The sequence below is a fragment of the Phlebotomus papatasi genome, unplaced genomic scaffold, assembly GCF_024763615.1.
Source record: "Phlebotomus papatasi isolate M1 unplaced genomic scaffold, Ppap_2.1 HiC_scaffold_435, whole genome shotgun sequence".
NCBI lineage: Eukaryota > Metazoa > Arthropoda > Insecta > Diptera > Psychodidae > Phlebotomus > Phlebotomus papatasi.
Window position 1 is genome coordinate 1 of NW_026604638.1, and position 18,000 is coordinate 18,000.

At 40.2% G+C, this 18,000-nt stretch overlaps 1 protein-coding gene across 1 annotated transcript; it reads right to left on the reverse strand.

The window, feature by feature from the left end:
* Positions 1-11,659: 11,659 nt before the first annotated feature.
* On the reverse strand, positions 11,660-17,095 carry LOC129809207 (uncharacterized). The gene has a single exon (XM_055859023.1). The coding sequence runs from the start codon at positions 17,093-17,095 to the stop codon at positions 11,660-11,662; it is 5,436 nt and encodes a 1,811-aa protein (XP_055714998.1).
* Between the last annotated feature and the right edge of the window lie 905 nt (positions 17,096-18,000).

Genomic DNA, 18,000 nt, shown 5'->3' on the forward strand with positions numbered 1-18,000 from the left:
ATACGTGTCTAAGGACGAAATGTTCAGATGGACTACCTCCATAACATATCCAAAAATGAAGGAAATCGTCAGAGCCAATTTTTTTTTAAATTAGAAAAACCTCATTTTTTGCCTATTTTTGAGGGATAGGGAGCGCAAGAAGGGGGAGGGGGTAAAACCAAAGAGATTACTTTCTAGATAATGTCATTTGAGGTGGGGTCACCGAAGACCGAAAGTTGATATCTCTTACCGTTTAAATTTTATATGGGTCAAAAGACTAAAAAAGTGCGAAAAACAGTATTTTTAAAATAAATATATTACCGTTACTTTCCCGATCCATAACCGATTGTGACCGATGCAGTCGGGTTCAGAATTAAAAGATCTTTCAAAAATGTCCAAATTTGTCCAAATCCGTTGAAAATTAGGCCCTCTAGGGTAGTTGACCTTTGACCTTGAATAATTCAAGATGGCGATTTTTCCGGTGATAGGTGTCTAAGGACGAAATGTTCAGCTGTACTACCTCCATAACATATCCAAAAATGAAGGAAATCGTCAGGGCCAATTTTTTTTTTAAAATTAGAAAAACCTCATTTTTTGCCTATTTTTGAGGGATAGGGAGCGTATGAAGGGGGAGGGGGTAAAAACAAAAAAATTACGTTCGAAGTAATGTCATTTGAGGTGGGGTCACCGAAGACCGGAAGTTGATATCTCTTACCGTTGATTTTTTAAATGGGTCAAAAGACTGAAAATTGCGAAAAACTGTTTTTTTTAAATAGGACTATTACCGTTACTTTCCCGATCCATCACCGGTTGTGACCGATGCAGTCGGGTTCAGAATTAAAAGATCTTTCAAAAATGTCCAAATTTGTCCAAATCCGTTGAAAATTAGGCCCTCCAGGCTGGTTTACCTTTGACCTTGAATAATTCAAGATGGCGATTTTTCCGGTGATAGGTGTCTAAGGACGAAATGTTCAGCTGGACTACCTCCATAACATATCCAAAAATGAAGGAAATCGTCAGGGCCAATTTTTTTTAAAATTAGTAAAACCTCATTTTTTGCCTATTTTTGAGGGATAGGGAGCGTATGAAGGAGGAGGGGGTGAAAACAAAAAAAAATTACGTTCGAGGTAATGTCATTTGAGGTGGGGTCACGGAAGACCGGAAGTTGATATCTCTTACTGTTTAAATTTTATATGGGTCAAAAGACTGAAAAAGTGCGAAAAACAGTATTTTTAAAAAAGGGCTATTACCGTTACTTTCCCGATCCATCACCGATTGTGACCGATGCAGTCGGGTTCAGAATTAAAAGATCTTTCAAAAATGTCCAAATTTGTCTAAATCCGTTGAAAATTAGGTCCTCCAGGCTGGTTTACCTTTGACCTTGAATAATTCAAGATGGCGATTTTTCCGGTGATAGGTGTCTAAGGACGAAATGTTCAGCTGGACTACCTCCATAACATATCCAAAAATGAAGGAAATCGTCAGGGCCAATTTTTTTTTAAAATTAGAAAAACCTCATTTTTTGCCTATTTTTGAGGGATAGGGAGCGTATGAAGGGGGAGGGGGTAAAAACAAAAAAATTCCGTTCGAAGTAATGTCATTTGAGGTGGGGTCACCGAAGACCGGAAGTTGATATCTCTTACCGTTGATTTTTTAAATGGGTCAAAAGACTGAAAATTGCGAAAAACTGTTTTTTTTAAATAGGACTATTACCGTTACTTTCCCGATCCATAACCGATTGTGACCGATGCAGTCGGGTTCAGAATTAAAAAATCTTTCAAAAATATCCAAATTTGTCCAAATCCGTTGAAAATTAGTCCCTCTAGGGTAGTTGACCTTTGACCTTGAATAATTCAAGATGGCGATTTTTCCGGTGATAGGTGTCTAAGGACGAAATGTTCAGCTGGACTACCTCCATAACATATCCAAAAATGTAGGAAATCGTCAGGGCCAATTTTTTTTTTAAATTAGAAAAACCTCATTTTTTGCCTATTTTTGAGGGATAGGGAGCGTATGAAGGGGGAGGGGGTAAAAACAAAAAAATTACGTTCGAAGTAATGTCATTTGAGGTGGGGTCACCGAAGACCGGAAGTTGATATCTCTTACCGTTGATTTTTTAAATGGGTCAAAAGACTGAAAATTGCGAAAAACTGTTTTTTTTTAAATAGGACTATTACCGTTACTTTCCCGATCCATCACCGGTTGTGACCGATGCAGTCGGGTTCAGAAATAAAAGATCTTTCAAAAATGTCCAAATTTGTCCAAATCCGTTGAAAATTAGGCCCTCCAGGCTGGTTGACCTTTGACCTCGAATAATTCAAGATGGCGATTTTTCCGGTGATAGGTGTCTAAGGACGAAATGTTCAGCTGGACTACCTCCATAACATATCCAAAAATGAAGAAAATCTTCAGGGCCAATTTTTTTTAAAATTAGAAAAACCTCATTTTTTGCCTATTTTTGAGGGATAGGGAGCGTATGAAGGGGGAGGGGGTGAAAACAAAAAAATTACGTTCGAGATAATGTCATTTGAAGAGGGGTCACCGAAGACCGGAAGTTGATATCTCTTACCGTTGATTTTTTAAATGGGTCAAAAGACTGAAAATTGCGAAAAACTGTTTTTTTTTTAAATAGGACTATTACCGTTACTTTCCCGATCTATCACCGGTTCTGACCGATGCAGTCGGGTTCAGAATTAAAAGATCTTTCAAAAATGTCCAAATTTGTCCAAATCCGTTGAAAATTAGGCCCTCCAGGCTGGTTCACCTTTGACCTTGAATAATTCAAGATGGCGATTTTTCCGGTGATAGGTGTCTAAGGACGAAATGTTCAGCTGGACTACCTCCATAACATATCCAAAAATGAAGGAAATCGTCAGGGCCAATTTTTTTTAAAATTAGTAAAACCTCATTTTTTGCCTATTTTTGAGGGATAGGGATCGTATGAAGGAGGAGGGGGTGAAAACAAAAAAAATTACGTTCGAGGTAATGTCATTTGAGGTGGGGTCACCGAAGACCGGAAGTTGATATCTCTTACCGTTGATTTTTTAAATGGGTCAAAAGACTGAAAATTGCGAAAAACTGTTTTTTTTTTTTTTAAATAGGACTATTACCGTTACTTTCCCGATCTATCACCGGTTCTGACCGATGCAGTCGGGTTCAGAATTAAAAGATCTTTCAAAAATGTCCAAATTTGTCTAAATCCGTTGAAAATTAGGCCCTCCAGGCTGGTTTACCTTTGACCTTGAATAATTCAAGATGGCGATTTTTCCGGTGATAGGTGTCTAAGGACGAAATGTTCAGCTGGACTACCTCCATAACATATCCAAAAATGAAGGAAATCGTCAGGGCCAATTTTTTTTAAAATTAGTAAAACCTCATTTTTTGCCTATTTTTGAGGGATAGGGAGCGTATGAAGGAGGAGGGGGTGAAAACAAAAAAAATTACGTTCGAGTTAATGTCATTTGAGGTGGGGTCACCGAAGACCGGAAGTTGATATCTCTTACCGTTGATTTTTTAAATGGGTCAAAAGACTGAAAATTGCGAAAAACTGTTTTTTTTAAATAGGACTATTACCGTTACTTTCCCGATCCATAACCGATTGTGACCGATGCAGTCGGGTTCAGAATTAAAAAATCTTTCAAAAATATCCAAATTTGTCCAAATCCGTTGAAAATTAGTCCCTCTAGGGTAGTTGACCTTTGACCTTGAATAATTCAAGATGGCGATTTTTCCGGTGATAGGTGTCTAAGGACGAAATGTTCAGCTGGACTACCTCCATAACATATCCAAAAATGAAGGAAATCGTCAGGGCCAATTATTTTTAAAATTAGAAAAACAAAATTTTTTGCCTATTTTTGGGGGATAGGGAGCGCATGAAGGGGTGGGGGGTAATTTGGGTAAGTTAGTTCGATAGAAGGTGTTGACATTGTGGGGGGTCACCGAAGACCGGAAGTCAATATCTCTTACCGTTTAGCAGCTAGAATTTTGTAAAGTTGAAAAAAAAGTCGATTGTGAAAACTGCTCTCTCTTGGAGTTCGAGCAGTTAAAAGGGGTGGCAAAGCGTCCGAGGCTTTGCGAGCTGCTCGAACTCCCGAGAAAGAGCACTACGTAAAAAGTCGTTTTGCAAAATTTTCGAATGCATATCATATTGATATTAAATTAAATTTGTCTATAAATCATGTAATAAATTTTTTTTTATTATATTTTAATCCCAAAATATTAATAATTATGGCACAATCATAAATAGAAGGATCACAAACATTGCGATTTTGAAATATAGGAAAGAAATAAAGTTCCAATAGTGAAGAAAATTATTTTCGACTTAAATTTGTCTATAAATCACTACAAAACCATCTTGAAGTTAAAAATTGTTCAAGAACAGGGTTTCAAAAAATCATTAAACTTATAATTAATTAAGTGACCAAATCGGGTGAAAATTAAGCCTCAACCTTGAATAATTCAAGATGGCGAATTTTCCGGTGATAGGTGTCTAAGGATGAAATGTTCAGCTGGACTATCTCCAAAACATATCCAAAAATAAAGGAAATCGTCAGGGCCAATTTTTTTTTGATTAGAAAAACCTCATTTTTTGCCTATTTTTGGTTGATAGGGCACGCATGAAGGGGTGGGGGGTAAAAACAAAGTGATTTCTAAATTAAGAATTCGGTCACTACTGGATTATGGGGAAATTAAAACACGGATTGACCTTTAAGCTTTTCTCTCCTTTTATCTCCTTACGACGTTTCGGAGGTGTATTTCCTCCTTCCTCAGGTCTACAAACCATTTATACAATATGGATAATTAATAAAAACAAAAAATAATTTACAGTTTTTGTACGGATAAGGTTCTCAGACAAATAACTTACATGGAAATTATTGGGGGGAAAATTGTTAGGTGGGAGTCTTCTTACAATGGGCACTTGGATTTTTTCACTGGATAACGACATGCAGGACGGTCCAACACGAACTGATCAGCTGACAATTTTTATAGCTCATCACAGCTGTGGAATAGCTCCTCTGCTCCTCTGCTAGTAGGTTCTTCCCTTTCTTTCACTCTCTGTAGCAATGATGAGTACACCGTACTTATCATCTGAGTGTCTGTTTTCTTATTGATGTTTTTTGATTTTGTTAAGTGTATATGGATGGCTTCCAAAAATTCCAATAATCGATAGACGCAATAACAACAATAAATTGGAATTTTTGGAAGCCATCCATACACTTAACAAAATCAAAAAACATCAATAAGAAAACAGACACTCAGATGATAAGTACGGTGTACTCATCATTGCTACAGAGAGTGAAAGAAAGGGAAGAACCTACTAGCAGAGGAGCAGAGGAGCTATTCCACAGCTGTGATGAGCTATAAAAATTGTCAGCTGATCAGTTCGTGTTGGACCGTCCTGCATGTCGTTATCCAGTGAAAAAATCCAAGTGCCCATTGTAAGAAGACTCCCACCTAACAATTTTCCCCCCAATAATTTCCATGTAAGTTATTTGTCTGAGAACCTTATCCGTACAAAAACTGTAAATTATTTTTTGTTTTTTATTAATTATCCATATTGTATAAATGCTTTGTAGACCTGAGGAAGGAGGAAATACACCTCCGAAACGTCGTAAGGAGATAAAAGGAGAGAAAAGCTTAAAGGTCAATCCGTGTTTTAATTTCCCCAAAGTGATTTCTTTCGAGACAATATCATTTGAGGTGGGGTCACGGAAGACCGGAAGTTGATATCTCTTACTGTTTAAATTTTATATGGGTCAAAAGACTGAAAAAGTGCGAAAAACAGTATTTTTAAAAAAGGGCTATTACCGTTACTTTCCCGATCCATCACCGATTGTGACCGATGCAGTCGGATTCAGAATTAAAAGATCTTTCAAAAATGTCCAAATTTGTCGAAATCCGTTGAAAATTCGGCCCTCTAGGGTAGTTGACTTTTGACCTTGAATAATTCAAGATGGCTATTTTTCCGGTGATAGGTGTCTAAGGACGAAATGTTCAGCTGGACTACCTACATTACATATCCAAAAATAAAGGAAATCGTCAGGGCCATTTTTTTTTTAAATTAGAAAAACCTCACTTTTTGCCTATTTTTGGGGGATAGGGAGCGCATGAAGGGGGACGGGGTAAAAACAAAAAAATTACGTTCGAGATAATGTCATTTGAGGAGGGATCACCGAAGACCGGAAGTTGATATCTCTTACCATTGATTTTTTAAATGGGTGAAAAGACTGAAAAAGTGCGAAAAACAGTATTTTTAAAAAGGGCTATTACCGTTACTTTCCCGATCCATCACCGATTGTGACCGATGCAGTCGGGTTCAGAATTAAAAGATCTTTCAAAAATGTCCAAATTTGTCTAAATCCGTTGAAAATTAGGCCCTCCAGGCTGGTTTACATTTGACCTTGAATAATTCAAGATGGCGATTTTTCCGGTGATAAGTGTCTAAGGACGAAATGTTCAGCTGGACTACCTCCATAACATATCCAAAAATGAAGGAAATCGTCAGGGCCATTTTTTTTTAAAATTAGAAAAACCTCATTTTTGCCTATTTTTGAGGGATAGGGAGCGTATGAAGGGGGAGGGGGCAAAACCAAAGAGATTACTTTCAAGATAATGTCATTTGAGGTGGGGTCACCGAAGACCGGAAGTTGATATCTCTTACCGTTTAAATTTCATATGGGTCAGAAGACTGAAAAAGTGCGAAACACAGTATTTTTAAAATAAGGCTATTCCCGTTGCTTTCCCGATCTATCACCGATTGTGACCGATGCATTCGGGTTCAGAATTAAAAGATCTTTCAAAAATATCAAAATTTGTCCAAATCCGTTGAAAATTAGGCCCTCCAGGTTGGCTGACTTTTGACCTTGAATAATTCTAGATGGCGAATTTTCCCGTGATAGGTATCTAAGGACGAAATGTTCAGCTGGACTACCTCCATAACATATCCAAAAATGAAGGAAATCGTCGGGGCCAATTTTTTACAAGGTCATAAAACATGTTTTTTTTAGGGGTTAAAAGGGGTGGGGGGTAATTTGAGTAAGTTAGTTAGATTGAATGTATTGACTTCTGGGGGGGTCACTGAAAACCGGAAGTCAATATCTCTTACTGTTTAGCAGCTAGGATGGTAAAAAGTTGAAAAAAGTCGATTGTGAAAACTGCTCTCTCTCTTGGAGTTCGAGCAGTTAAAATGAAATAATAGGAACATACAAAATATTGTATGAAACTACTTCTAATACTCATTGATCTTCAGACAAGAAAAATGTGCAACCGCTACTAAAACAATGTAAAGAAATAAGAAATAATAGGTTTCTCGATTTTGACCCTCTTCCATAAAATTTAGTTTTGGAACATTAGTGGGAGTTTATCTTCCTGAAGGACAAATAGATTTACGTCAAAGTACCAGCACCACAGTGGGATCTGGATCGAATCCATAAATCAGGAACTTGATAGTTTAGTCTGGGAGGACTTAGTTGCAGGCAGGCTTTTTTGTCAGTCAGGGATTATTGATACCAATAGGATCAATTACCCTGGATCGATGAGCAAAAAGTTCAAATATCTCAAATGTTCCCAAGGTATATTTCAAAAACTCATCTCTCGTTCTGAGTCATCAGGAAAAATTTGTTCACAGCACATCACATGGATTCGTTTTAAAGTAGCAGTATCACAGTGAGATCCGGATGAAATCCATAAATCAGGACCTGGAATTTTTTGTCGGGTTCCTCCAGGGATAGTTGGAATTTCGGATACAGCATTCCATTTCTATCGGATATCCTTGGAGACTGTTATTGGATCCCTCCGGGGATAATTGTTTTTAGATAGTAGTTTGTTAGAGTTGTTGGTAGTTTGTTGTTAGATTCTTATTTTTTAGGGGTCCATCTGGAAGATGATTGTCCCGTTTGTAAGATTCTTCCGGGGATAATTGGAATTCCGGATCCGGCCATTCTATTTCTCTCTGATATTCCTGGAGATTGTTGTCAGATCCTGACGGGGATAATTAGAATTGCGGATCCAGCTATATTATTTTCGTCGGATTTTCCTGGAGATTGTTGTCGGATCCCGACGGAGATAGTTGGAATTACGGATCCAGACATTCTATATCTGTCGGATTTTCCTGGATTTTGTTTGCAGATCCTTCTGGGGATAATTGGAATGTACTTGATTGGCTTGCCTCATCAATGCTTCCCGTGTTGCTTTCCTGAACTTGCAGTTTTTCGTCGCTCAAGGACATTTGCAGATTGCTTTTTAACCTACGGTGTGATAGTCTTCCACGGTTTTTCGTTTTTATCTGACCGAGTACAGAAAATGCTGCCTCGCATCCGTTATTTTCTCTCAACTTAGCAGTTTCTCAAAGTTATTTGTGAGCAGATCATTGCTAAAATTTTGCAACCTTTGGGAAAAATCATCTATCTTCTTTACGTGTTCAAAAATATTGTGATATTGTGATACATGCCATGCACTGTAGCATAAGCATAAGCGTATGCACTTTGTAAAAACACCGATCAGTCAATAAAAGAACATCGAAGACAACAGATGGCTTTTAATGTGGAACCTGCACACGACATGGCGATCGTGACTGCTGATATTTAATAGTGAAAAGTTGTTAGTGAAAAAAAAAGAAAGTAATGAAAGGACAATTATGAAATATGGCAGAAGGATATCCAGCACCACCACTAGACTTATTCGAATTGATGCTGACTGGCTTAGGAATCCAGTTAGCTGTGACTCTAGCACTTTGCGTGATAGCCACAATAATCTTCAAGTGCATCAAACATTTCTCAAAGAATTAGAGATCTCTGAGAACAACAAAATGGGTGGTAGTTAGTCGAAAGAAGAAGTAATCATAACCCAGGCTACGAGCGGGGATGCTACCAGCTCACATAGTTCAACCCAGGATGAAATCATCTCCCGAAAAGACATCATGGTGATTATGATTTCAGTGACCCTAACGTTCTTGATACAATGCATCTACAGGAGATGCATAACCCGTCTGGAAGGAAAAGCTAAGAAGCAAATCATCATCCAATCACTAAGGAAAAGTGTTGAGGCCGTGGCCGACAGCCCAGTTTGAGTTCATCGCTGGTCACCACGCAAAGTCCAGAAGTCCAGAGTTCGAAAATTGTCAACAAGGAAAATTGCAACAAATCAACTTGAGTTCATCAGAGTTCAGCGCAGCGAGTTAAGAATGCTGAGCAACGATATTACATTCGTCATCGCAGAGGTGTTGACGACCCGTCTACCTGAAACCTGAAACGGTGAATCAACCATGTGAGCGGAGCACCAATTTATTTACTGGAAAATACTGAGCCTACAAACTAATTGTTTATGTTGAGTGAATGAGAAGTATAGGTTAATGAAGTTGTAGCTTAAGAGACGGGAGTTGGTGTATTTCTTGACTATATTTCTCGACTCCGTGTACAAGACTGCCTTATGTCTCAACTTCTGTGTCGCGAGGTAATCTATTATTGCTTATTAGCCAAATAAATAATTAGGTCGCGGATTGTCCATGTGTTTCTCAAATATTCATAATTTCAAGCGATTCAATTTTGAGTCGCTACACTCCTCCCATCCCAGGAAAGTGAGCATAGCGAACTAAAAGGACACAGAAGCAGAGACTACATCGAAATTTCATACATTTTTGTTTTTACAAAATTGATAACTATTAATGTAGTATAAATGTGTTTTTTTTTACAACAGAAAACTCTTATTTTTCAAATAATAAATTGTATATTTATATATTTTTTTCTTTAATACACTGTACATTAAAATTAATTTTCCTTTGTCTTCTAACGGGGTAATTCTGATCTTGTCCTTTTCGGCATTTCCTTGGACTCCCATTATTAACAAGAAGCACAAAATAAAGCCTGAAATTGTCCTAATGTCCTTTAGTACCGGTTAAATGCTCGCGATCGAAATGTATTATTATTCAATAAATTTAGTCAGAAGATTGTTATGAAACACTTTTTCTCTGTTACCAATGCGTATCGTAGTATTTAATGGGGAGTTTATTCGCGTTACGACATACGGTCCTTTTCGTCTTGGTAATGACTTTGAGCATTCATTACTTTTTGGCAAAGATTTATTGATAATTAGTACTTTATCACCAATTTTAAAGGTTTCTGGATTTAGCTTGGTATTATAATAGTCCTTATTCTTTTTCTTGTTATTTATGATATTTTCAAAAGCTATTCTTTGTGTTACTGCCAGTTTTCTTCTTAAATTAGTAATATAATCGTCTGGGGTATATATCGGAATGTTGTCATGAGAGATCAAGGATGTTATATAAAATTTTTCGCCGAAAACTAACTCATGAGGTGTATAGTTATGAGCTTCGTGGACAGCAGAATTATACGCTGCAACGGCTTTTGCTATCCACGTGTCCCAGTCCGTGCTATTATTTTTCGTATATATTCTGAGGTATTCCCCTAAGCCTCGGTGGGACCTTTCTACTCCACCACTCGTTTGAGGGTGCCAGCTACTCGCTTTTATTTTTGATATCTGAAGCAACTTACACACTTTTGTGAATACGTCAGAAATAAAGCATCCGCCCTGATCGCTGCAGATTTGGATCGGGACTCCAAATATGCAAATAAATCTGTCCACAAACGTTTCCGCGACAGTTTCCTTACTCTGGTCTTTTATGGGTATGGCGACCAAGAATTTAGTCAAGTCGTCGTATACAGTTAGTATGTACTTATTACCTTGATTTATCTCAGTCAAAGGTCCAACTATATCAACACTGACCTTATAAAAGGGGTAAGGGCTTGTCGATGTTAAGGCCATTGCTATTTTAGTGTCTCGTCTTATTTTGTTTCTCTGGCAGGCCTCACATTTCTGAACAAATTTGGTGACAATCCTCCTCATGTTTTTTGAAAAAATAACTTTGCTTCACTCTTAAGAAAGTACCTTTACTACCGCGGTGACCCGCAAGAGGGTTCTCATGGAATTGTTTTACAATATTCTGAATCTTGACAGGATCTTCAAGATATTCAATCTTATGAAAGTAAATGTGTTTGGTCAATGGAGCCTTTACTGACCTTAAATTGAAAATGTGACACAAATTTGCATTAGTGATCAGCCTGCAGGTGGAAGTATCAGGAAATAATCACCTTAAATTGAAAATGTGACACAAATTTGCATTAGTGATCAGCCTGCCGGTGGAAGTATCAGGAAATAATCACCTGTAACAACAAATAGACACAATTTATTATCCTAAATGACTTCTATCCTGGCCGGAGGATCAAGCGGTTATCCTTGTGTCTTGAGTTTGCTGGTTTGGGGGAAATCCGGGAGTATGAATTTGCAGCAATCAACAACTTGCAGTATTCTGACTGCGTAGGAGAGTCTTTGCACGGGGAAAATTGTCCTTTCTTGGAGTTACCAACTCACTTCCAACTTTCCTCTTATCACTAACCACTTCACAAATGAATCAGACTAATTGTTGACTATTTATTTTATTAATTTAAATGAAAATTCACAAAAGTTGAGCAGATAAATTTTATTTGGTGCAAAATGTGGTTGACTTTTTATTTGAGAGTGAAAAAATCTTATTTTAAGAGACCCGGGAAACGGGACAAAATGACTTAACGAAACTACTCCGATGCGCACTGGTGGGGATGATACATTTGGCGCGCATCTCATTATGGCGCCAACACACTCCCGGGGGAAAAGCAGGGTAAATTCACTAATTGGCAACAAGTGGTTGATCTTCTTCTGGGACATTAATGGGTAGTTTCATAAGGTTCTGGATGGTCCTGTGGTATATCCCTTTTGATGTTTTGACTGACACCATACGAACCTTGCCATCCTTACCGGGGTGTACGCTGTGTATCACTCCGATGGGCCATGAAGTTTTGTCTGAAGTGTCTTCCAATAATGCCACCACATCTCCAGCCTTCAGGTTGATGGTACCCTCAGTCCACTTTGCCCGTCGATGTAGGGTCAACAGATATTCTTTCTTCCATCGCTTAGCAAGGTCCTGGAAGATCTTCTGAGTAGTTTGCCACCTGTCAAGCCTGTTTCCTTCAAGGTAATTCCAGTCAATGAAATTAGTAGTTGGAGCCGATAACAAAAATTGTGCTGGGGTCAGGACTTTAGGTTCATCTGGAGTGGATGGAAGTACTGTTAAAGGGCGACTATTAAGTACTCCCTCAATTTGGCAAACCACAGTCATCAGTTCTTCAATTGTTAGTATTGTTGGCCCAATAACTCGGACAAAGTGATACTTAAAAGCCTTCACGGCGGCTTCCCAGAGTCCACCCCAATGCGGAGATCTTGGTGGGATGAATTTCCACTGGATACCCTGTCCGGAAGTGGCATCGATAACCTTGGTAACGTTGATAGGATTCTGAAGGTGATTGATTTGGTTGGCGGCGCCCACAAAATTTGTTGCGTTGTCGGAAAACATTTTGGTGGGCGTACCCCGTCTAGCGGTGAATCTCCTCAAACTGGCCAAAAAAGACTCCGTGCTGAGGTCACTGACCACCTCCAAGTGCACCGCCTTAGTGGCCATGCAAACATACACGGCTATGTATGCTTTCATCATCAATGCCTTCCTCAGTCGGTTAACCTTTATGGTGATAGGGCCGGCGAAGTCGACACCCGTGGACTCGAAAGGTCTGGTGAAATTTACTCTTTCTGTAGGTAGTTGTCCCATTTCTTGCTGACAAGGTCGTATTCTTTTCATTGTGCAAATGACACAGCTGTGGTAGACTCTTTGGAGAGAACGTTTTCCGAAAAGTGGCCAATACTTTTCTCTAATGGTAGAGAGCATGAGGGTTGGCCCAGCGTGTCCTAAACTGTGATGAGTGTAATATAAAAGGATTTTGGACAATTGCCCACCAGGCAGGATTATTGGTTTCCTGGTTACTTCTTGAATGTCCGCATTTGCAAGCCGTCCACCTGCTCTCATGACTCCGTCCGCGTCGAGAAAAACTCCTAAAGGGCGCAAGTGCTTGGTGACTGTCTTCTTCTTCGTATTGCCCTTCAAGATATGGATATCTCCTGGGAGTAGCTCATGCTGCTCGAGCTTGGCAAGACGAATTTCCGCCTGTGAGATTTCTTCGGCCTGCAAAGGTCCATCACGTCGTGTACCAGGATGATCGGAGCGACGTCCATATTTTATCGCAAAATTGTGAACAAATCGCAAGACCCAAGCCAGGACTCTTCTGATATAAGAAAAAGAATTAGACTTATGAAACAAGTACTCACGTGGCGTAGTCCAATTGACAGTGAGTGCAAGGATAGCCAGTTGTTTCTCAATCTCTGGTTCCTCATTCGGCCAATCCTCGGAGGGAGCCAGAAGCCATTTTGGACCGTTCCACCACTCTTTCGCACTCAGCAGCTGTTCGGCCGTAGCACCTCTGGATATAATATCCGCAGGGTTTTGGTTTGACCGCACATATTTCCATGTATCTGAGGAAGTGTTTTCGAGAATGACTTTAACGCGATTCCTCACGAATACTTCGCGATTCTTTGGTGCACGTATTTGACAAATTACCGCCTTGGCGTCTGACCAGCAGTGATAGTCCGCACATTGATACGATTCACAAACCGCGTTCACAATTTTAGAGCCCAATTCCGCAGCACTGAGTTCAAGTTTTGGGATGGTAGCGAACTTCACAGGCGCTATACGCGATTTAGCGGTTAGAAGATGTACACTTCGGTTTTGCGAATAGTCCTCAGTGACTATATACACAGCCGCTCCGTATGCAGTTACACTAGCGTCCACGAACACGTGGACTTGCCATTTAGCCACTTGGGTGAACTCTGATACACTCCGCGGTACTTTGATGGTGGCGATGGCCTTAAGCGACTCCAAAAATGAATTCCACTGATTAATCAACTCGTTTGGTAGCTTCTTGTCCCAATCGCACTGCAACTTCCACAATTCTTGTAGGATAAGTTTCGCGTTTACGATAATGGGTCCAAGCAACCCCAATGGATCAAAAATTCGCGCAATCACGGAAAGCACCTCGCGTTTTGTAGGATGCACACTCACTTCACTTGACATTTTGAAACTAAGATGATCTTCGTTGTGATCCCAACATATGCCAAGTGCTTTGGACATTTCACCATCACTAGTGTTGAGAGAACTGCCGCTGACTTCCTTACTAGTGACTTCCTCGGAGAGATCAGGCACATTGGATGTCCACTTACATAGTTTAAGTCCAGCACATTTCATCAACTCTATCAACTGTTCTTTAATGGTCCTCAGTTCCTCAGGTGATTGAGCAGACATCAAGCAGTCATCTACGTAAAAACACTTCTCGGCGACCTCTTTGGCTTTCGGGTATTTATCACCGTCCTCAATGATGACCTGCTTGACCGAGCGAACAGCCAAAAAAGGGGAAGATGCAACTCCGAACACCAGCGTCCTGAAACGCCAATGCTCAATTTCCCCAGTATTGGAATTCCTTCTTAAAAATCGCAGGAAATCTCTATGCGGTGGATATACAAGAAATTGAAGATACATTTTGGTTATATCTCCTGTAGCCGCATATGGATATCGGCGAAATCTCCAGAGATTGACCACCAGAGGTGGTTGAATGACTGGGCCGATGAGCAAGGTGTCGTTGAGGCTTACTTGTGATTTGTTTTTGGAGCTGGCGTTATAGACTATGCGTAATTTAGTGGTTGAAGATTCCTCCTTGAATATTCCTCGGTAGGGCATATAGTACGCCTTACAAGGGATTTCAACATCTGGAACTCGTTCGATGATCCCAAGTTCATCGTACTCGTTGAAAACTTCTTCGAACTTCTCTGACAGCCCAGGTGTTGTATGGATTGCTTTCTGGTGAAGATATAACTGTTTCTTGGCGTTTCCAATATTGGATTCTAATTCTGTGATCTGGTCATTGAATGGCAGGTGCACCATGAACTGGCCATTGCTGAGTCTAGTGGTAGTCTCCTGGTACATCTTTTCCGCAAGCTCGTCGTCCTGCTCTCGTTGTTGTTTAACACCAGTGTATTCTTCAATTTCCCAGAACCGCCTCAACACGGTATCGATACTTTCAAGCGTGGTGAGGTAGCTTCTCAGCGTTCCAGCATGATTTGGTGAAACCTCTCCCACGACCATCCATCCGAAAACACTATGTTTCAGTAGAGGCAGACCAGGACCCATTCTGATGGTTTGGTCCAGAACCAAATCCCAATAGTGGCGGCCTCCGATAAGCATGTCTATCGTTTGAGGGGTGTTCCATTGAGGATCCGCTAACACCAAATCTGTTGGGATTGGAAGCTTGGATGAGAGCTGGACTGATGGATGCAGTCCAGTGATTTTACTCTGCACAAAACAGTCCGTTTGGATAAGGTTGTCGGTATCTCTTGGGCCAAACCTCACCGAGACTTGGTATTTGGAGTGTGCTTCCTGAGCACCGATGCCTTCCAATCTGCAGTTAGACTGTTTTTTTGGGAATTTTAGAAGTTGGCAGATTCTCTCGGTAATTATGTTGGCTTGTGATCCTGAATCAAGGAGGGCTCTACACAAAATTTTTTCTCCTTTGGCATTTTCCACGCAAACCACAGCCGTAGCCAACAGAACGTTAGGGAGTATTGGGGTCTCGCTCTGTGGCTGGGTGCCGGTACTACAGTGCAACTGCGTTCGAGTGGAGGTGCCGGGAATCGGATTATCTACTGGTGATGGTGCTGAATCAATAACTGGCATGGTATCAGTCAATGTGAGATGGGACGATGATGTAGCGTGGCCCAACTTAGGGTGAAAGTGAAAGTGTAGCCATGTGCTATGTTTCTCCCCGCAGTTCCTGCACACCGATGATTGACATTCATCCTCTGAGTGACCCGGATCCAAGCAATTGACACACAGTTTCGCATTTTTCACAAGCTCGTGGCGTTGGGTGTCGTTCATTCCTCGAAACTTGTAGCATTTCACTGTGCGATGATTTGTTTTCCCACACGAAGCACATTGATTGCCTGAGCAGGCGTCGAAAATACTTCCGGGGACCGATGTTGATGTCGACGTTAGGTTGGAAGATATTTTAGGTGGTTTAGCTTTCTCATACGTCTTAGCAGACGAATGCTTTCCGGGGTTGGCAATTTCCATTGTTTTGTATCGCTCATTCAAGAAGTCCATAAATAAAGTCCATGTTGGCACAGACTTATAGGTCTTTCTAGACCAGAGCATTCTGGTCTCTTCGTCCAACTTTTCTAGGGCTAAGTAGATTAACCAAATATCTCTTTGCCCCATACCCATAGCGTCCAATGCCTGAATAGAACTGCTCAGTGTAACTTGGGCACGTCTTATAGATGCCGCCGAGGGATCGTGTATTTTAGGAGCGTTCATAAAGGATTTTATGTGACTAACAGCGATGCCCATCTTATCATCGTAACGGTCTACCAGCATGTCCCAAGCGACTCTGTAATTTAACGCAGCTGTGGGCAGATTTCCTATGATAGATTTAGCTTCTCCTGTTAATGAGGACTTCAGATAGTATAGTTTCTGAACATCAGCAAGAGCGTCATTCTTATCAATAATGGCTAGAAACAGATCTCTAAAACCCATCCAATCTGAATATTCTCCACTGAATTCCGGTATGGAGAGCTCTTTCAGTTTCAATTTCGAAGTCGGATCTTTTGATTTCGGACTCGAAGCTGTGAATGAGTGATTGTCCGACACCAAGAGATTGAGTGTGGCCTCGAATTTCTTCTGTTCTGCTTCCCGGTCCATTTTGTATTTTGCTTCTGCAACTCTTCGCTCCACTTCCTGCTGGACAAGCTGTTCATCCAACTTGTTGCTCAGCATCTCCACCATACCACGAATTGAGTCCGTCTCAGAAACCGGGGACTTCTTGGCCTCATCTCTCAGTGCAATGAGTTTGGTCTCTTGAACATCAAAATCGTCCAGATACAAATCCAAACTTTCCTGCTCCAACCTACGATCTTCCATATCATCAGTGAGTGAAATGATCTTGTCGGTGATGGACTCTAGATTGTTTCGAAGAGCTGGCATTAGGCTCAAATTATGTTCAATTTCCGAGATCGCAGATGACAGCTTCAGTAGTGATTTGTCTTTGTCATACTTCGCGATAATGTTCTTGATTCTGGTGAACTTTGAGCGGTAGCCACTGCGTGACGCTACCAGAGTCTGTTTCTCATCAGTCATTATATTGGAATGTTGTACAGCTTAACGAGCAGCGCGGTACTTTTTCCCACGAAGGACCAAGTGTTTGGTCAATGGAGCCTTTACTGACCTTAAATTGAAAATGTGACACAAATTTGCATTAGTGATCAGCCTGCAGGTGGAAGTATCAGGAAATAATCACCTTAAATTGAAAATGTGACACAAATTTGCATTAGTGATCAGCCTGCAGGTGGAAGTATCAGGAAATAATCACCTGTAACAACAAATAGACACAATTTATTATCCTAAATGACTTCTATCCTGGCCGGAGGATCAAGTGTTTGGTCAATGGAGCCTTTACTGACCTTAAATTGAAAATGTGACACAAATTTGCATTAGTGATCAGCCTGCAGGTGGAAGTATCAGGAAATAATCACCTTAAATTGAAAATGTGACACAAATTTGCATTAGTGATCAGCCTGCAGGTGGAAGTATCAGGAAATAATCACCTGTAACAACAAATAGACACAATTTATTATCCTAAATGACTTCTATCCTGGCCGGAGGATCAAGCGGTTATCCTTGTGTCTTGAGTTTGCTGGTTTGGGGGAAATCCGGGAGTATGAATTTGCAGCAATCAACAACTTGCAGTATTCTGACTGCGTAGGAGAGTCTTTGCACGGGGAAAATTGTCCTTTCTTGGAGTTACCAACTCACTTCCAACTTTCCTCTTATCACTAACCACTTCACAAATGAATCAGACTAATTGTTGACTATTTATTTTATTAATTTAAATGAAAATTCACAAAAGTTGAGCAGATAAATTTTATTTGGTGCAAAATGTGGTTGACTTTTTATTTGAGAGTGAAAAAATCTTATTTTAAGAGACCCGGGAAACGGGACAAAATGACTTAACGAAACTACTCCGATGCGCACTGGTGGGGATG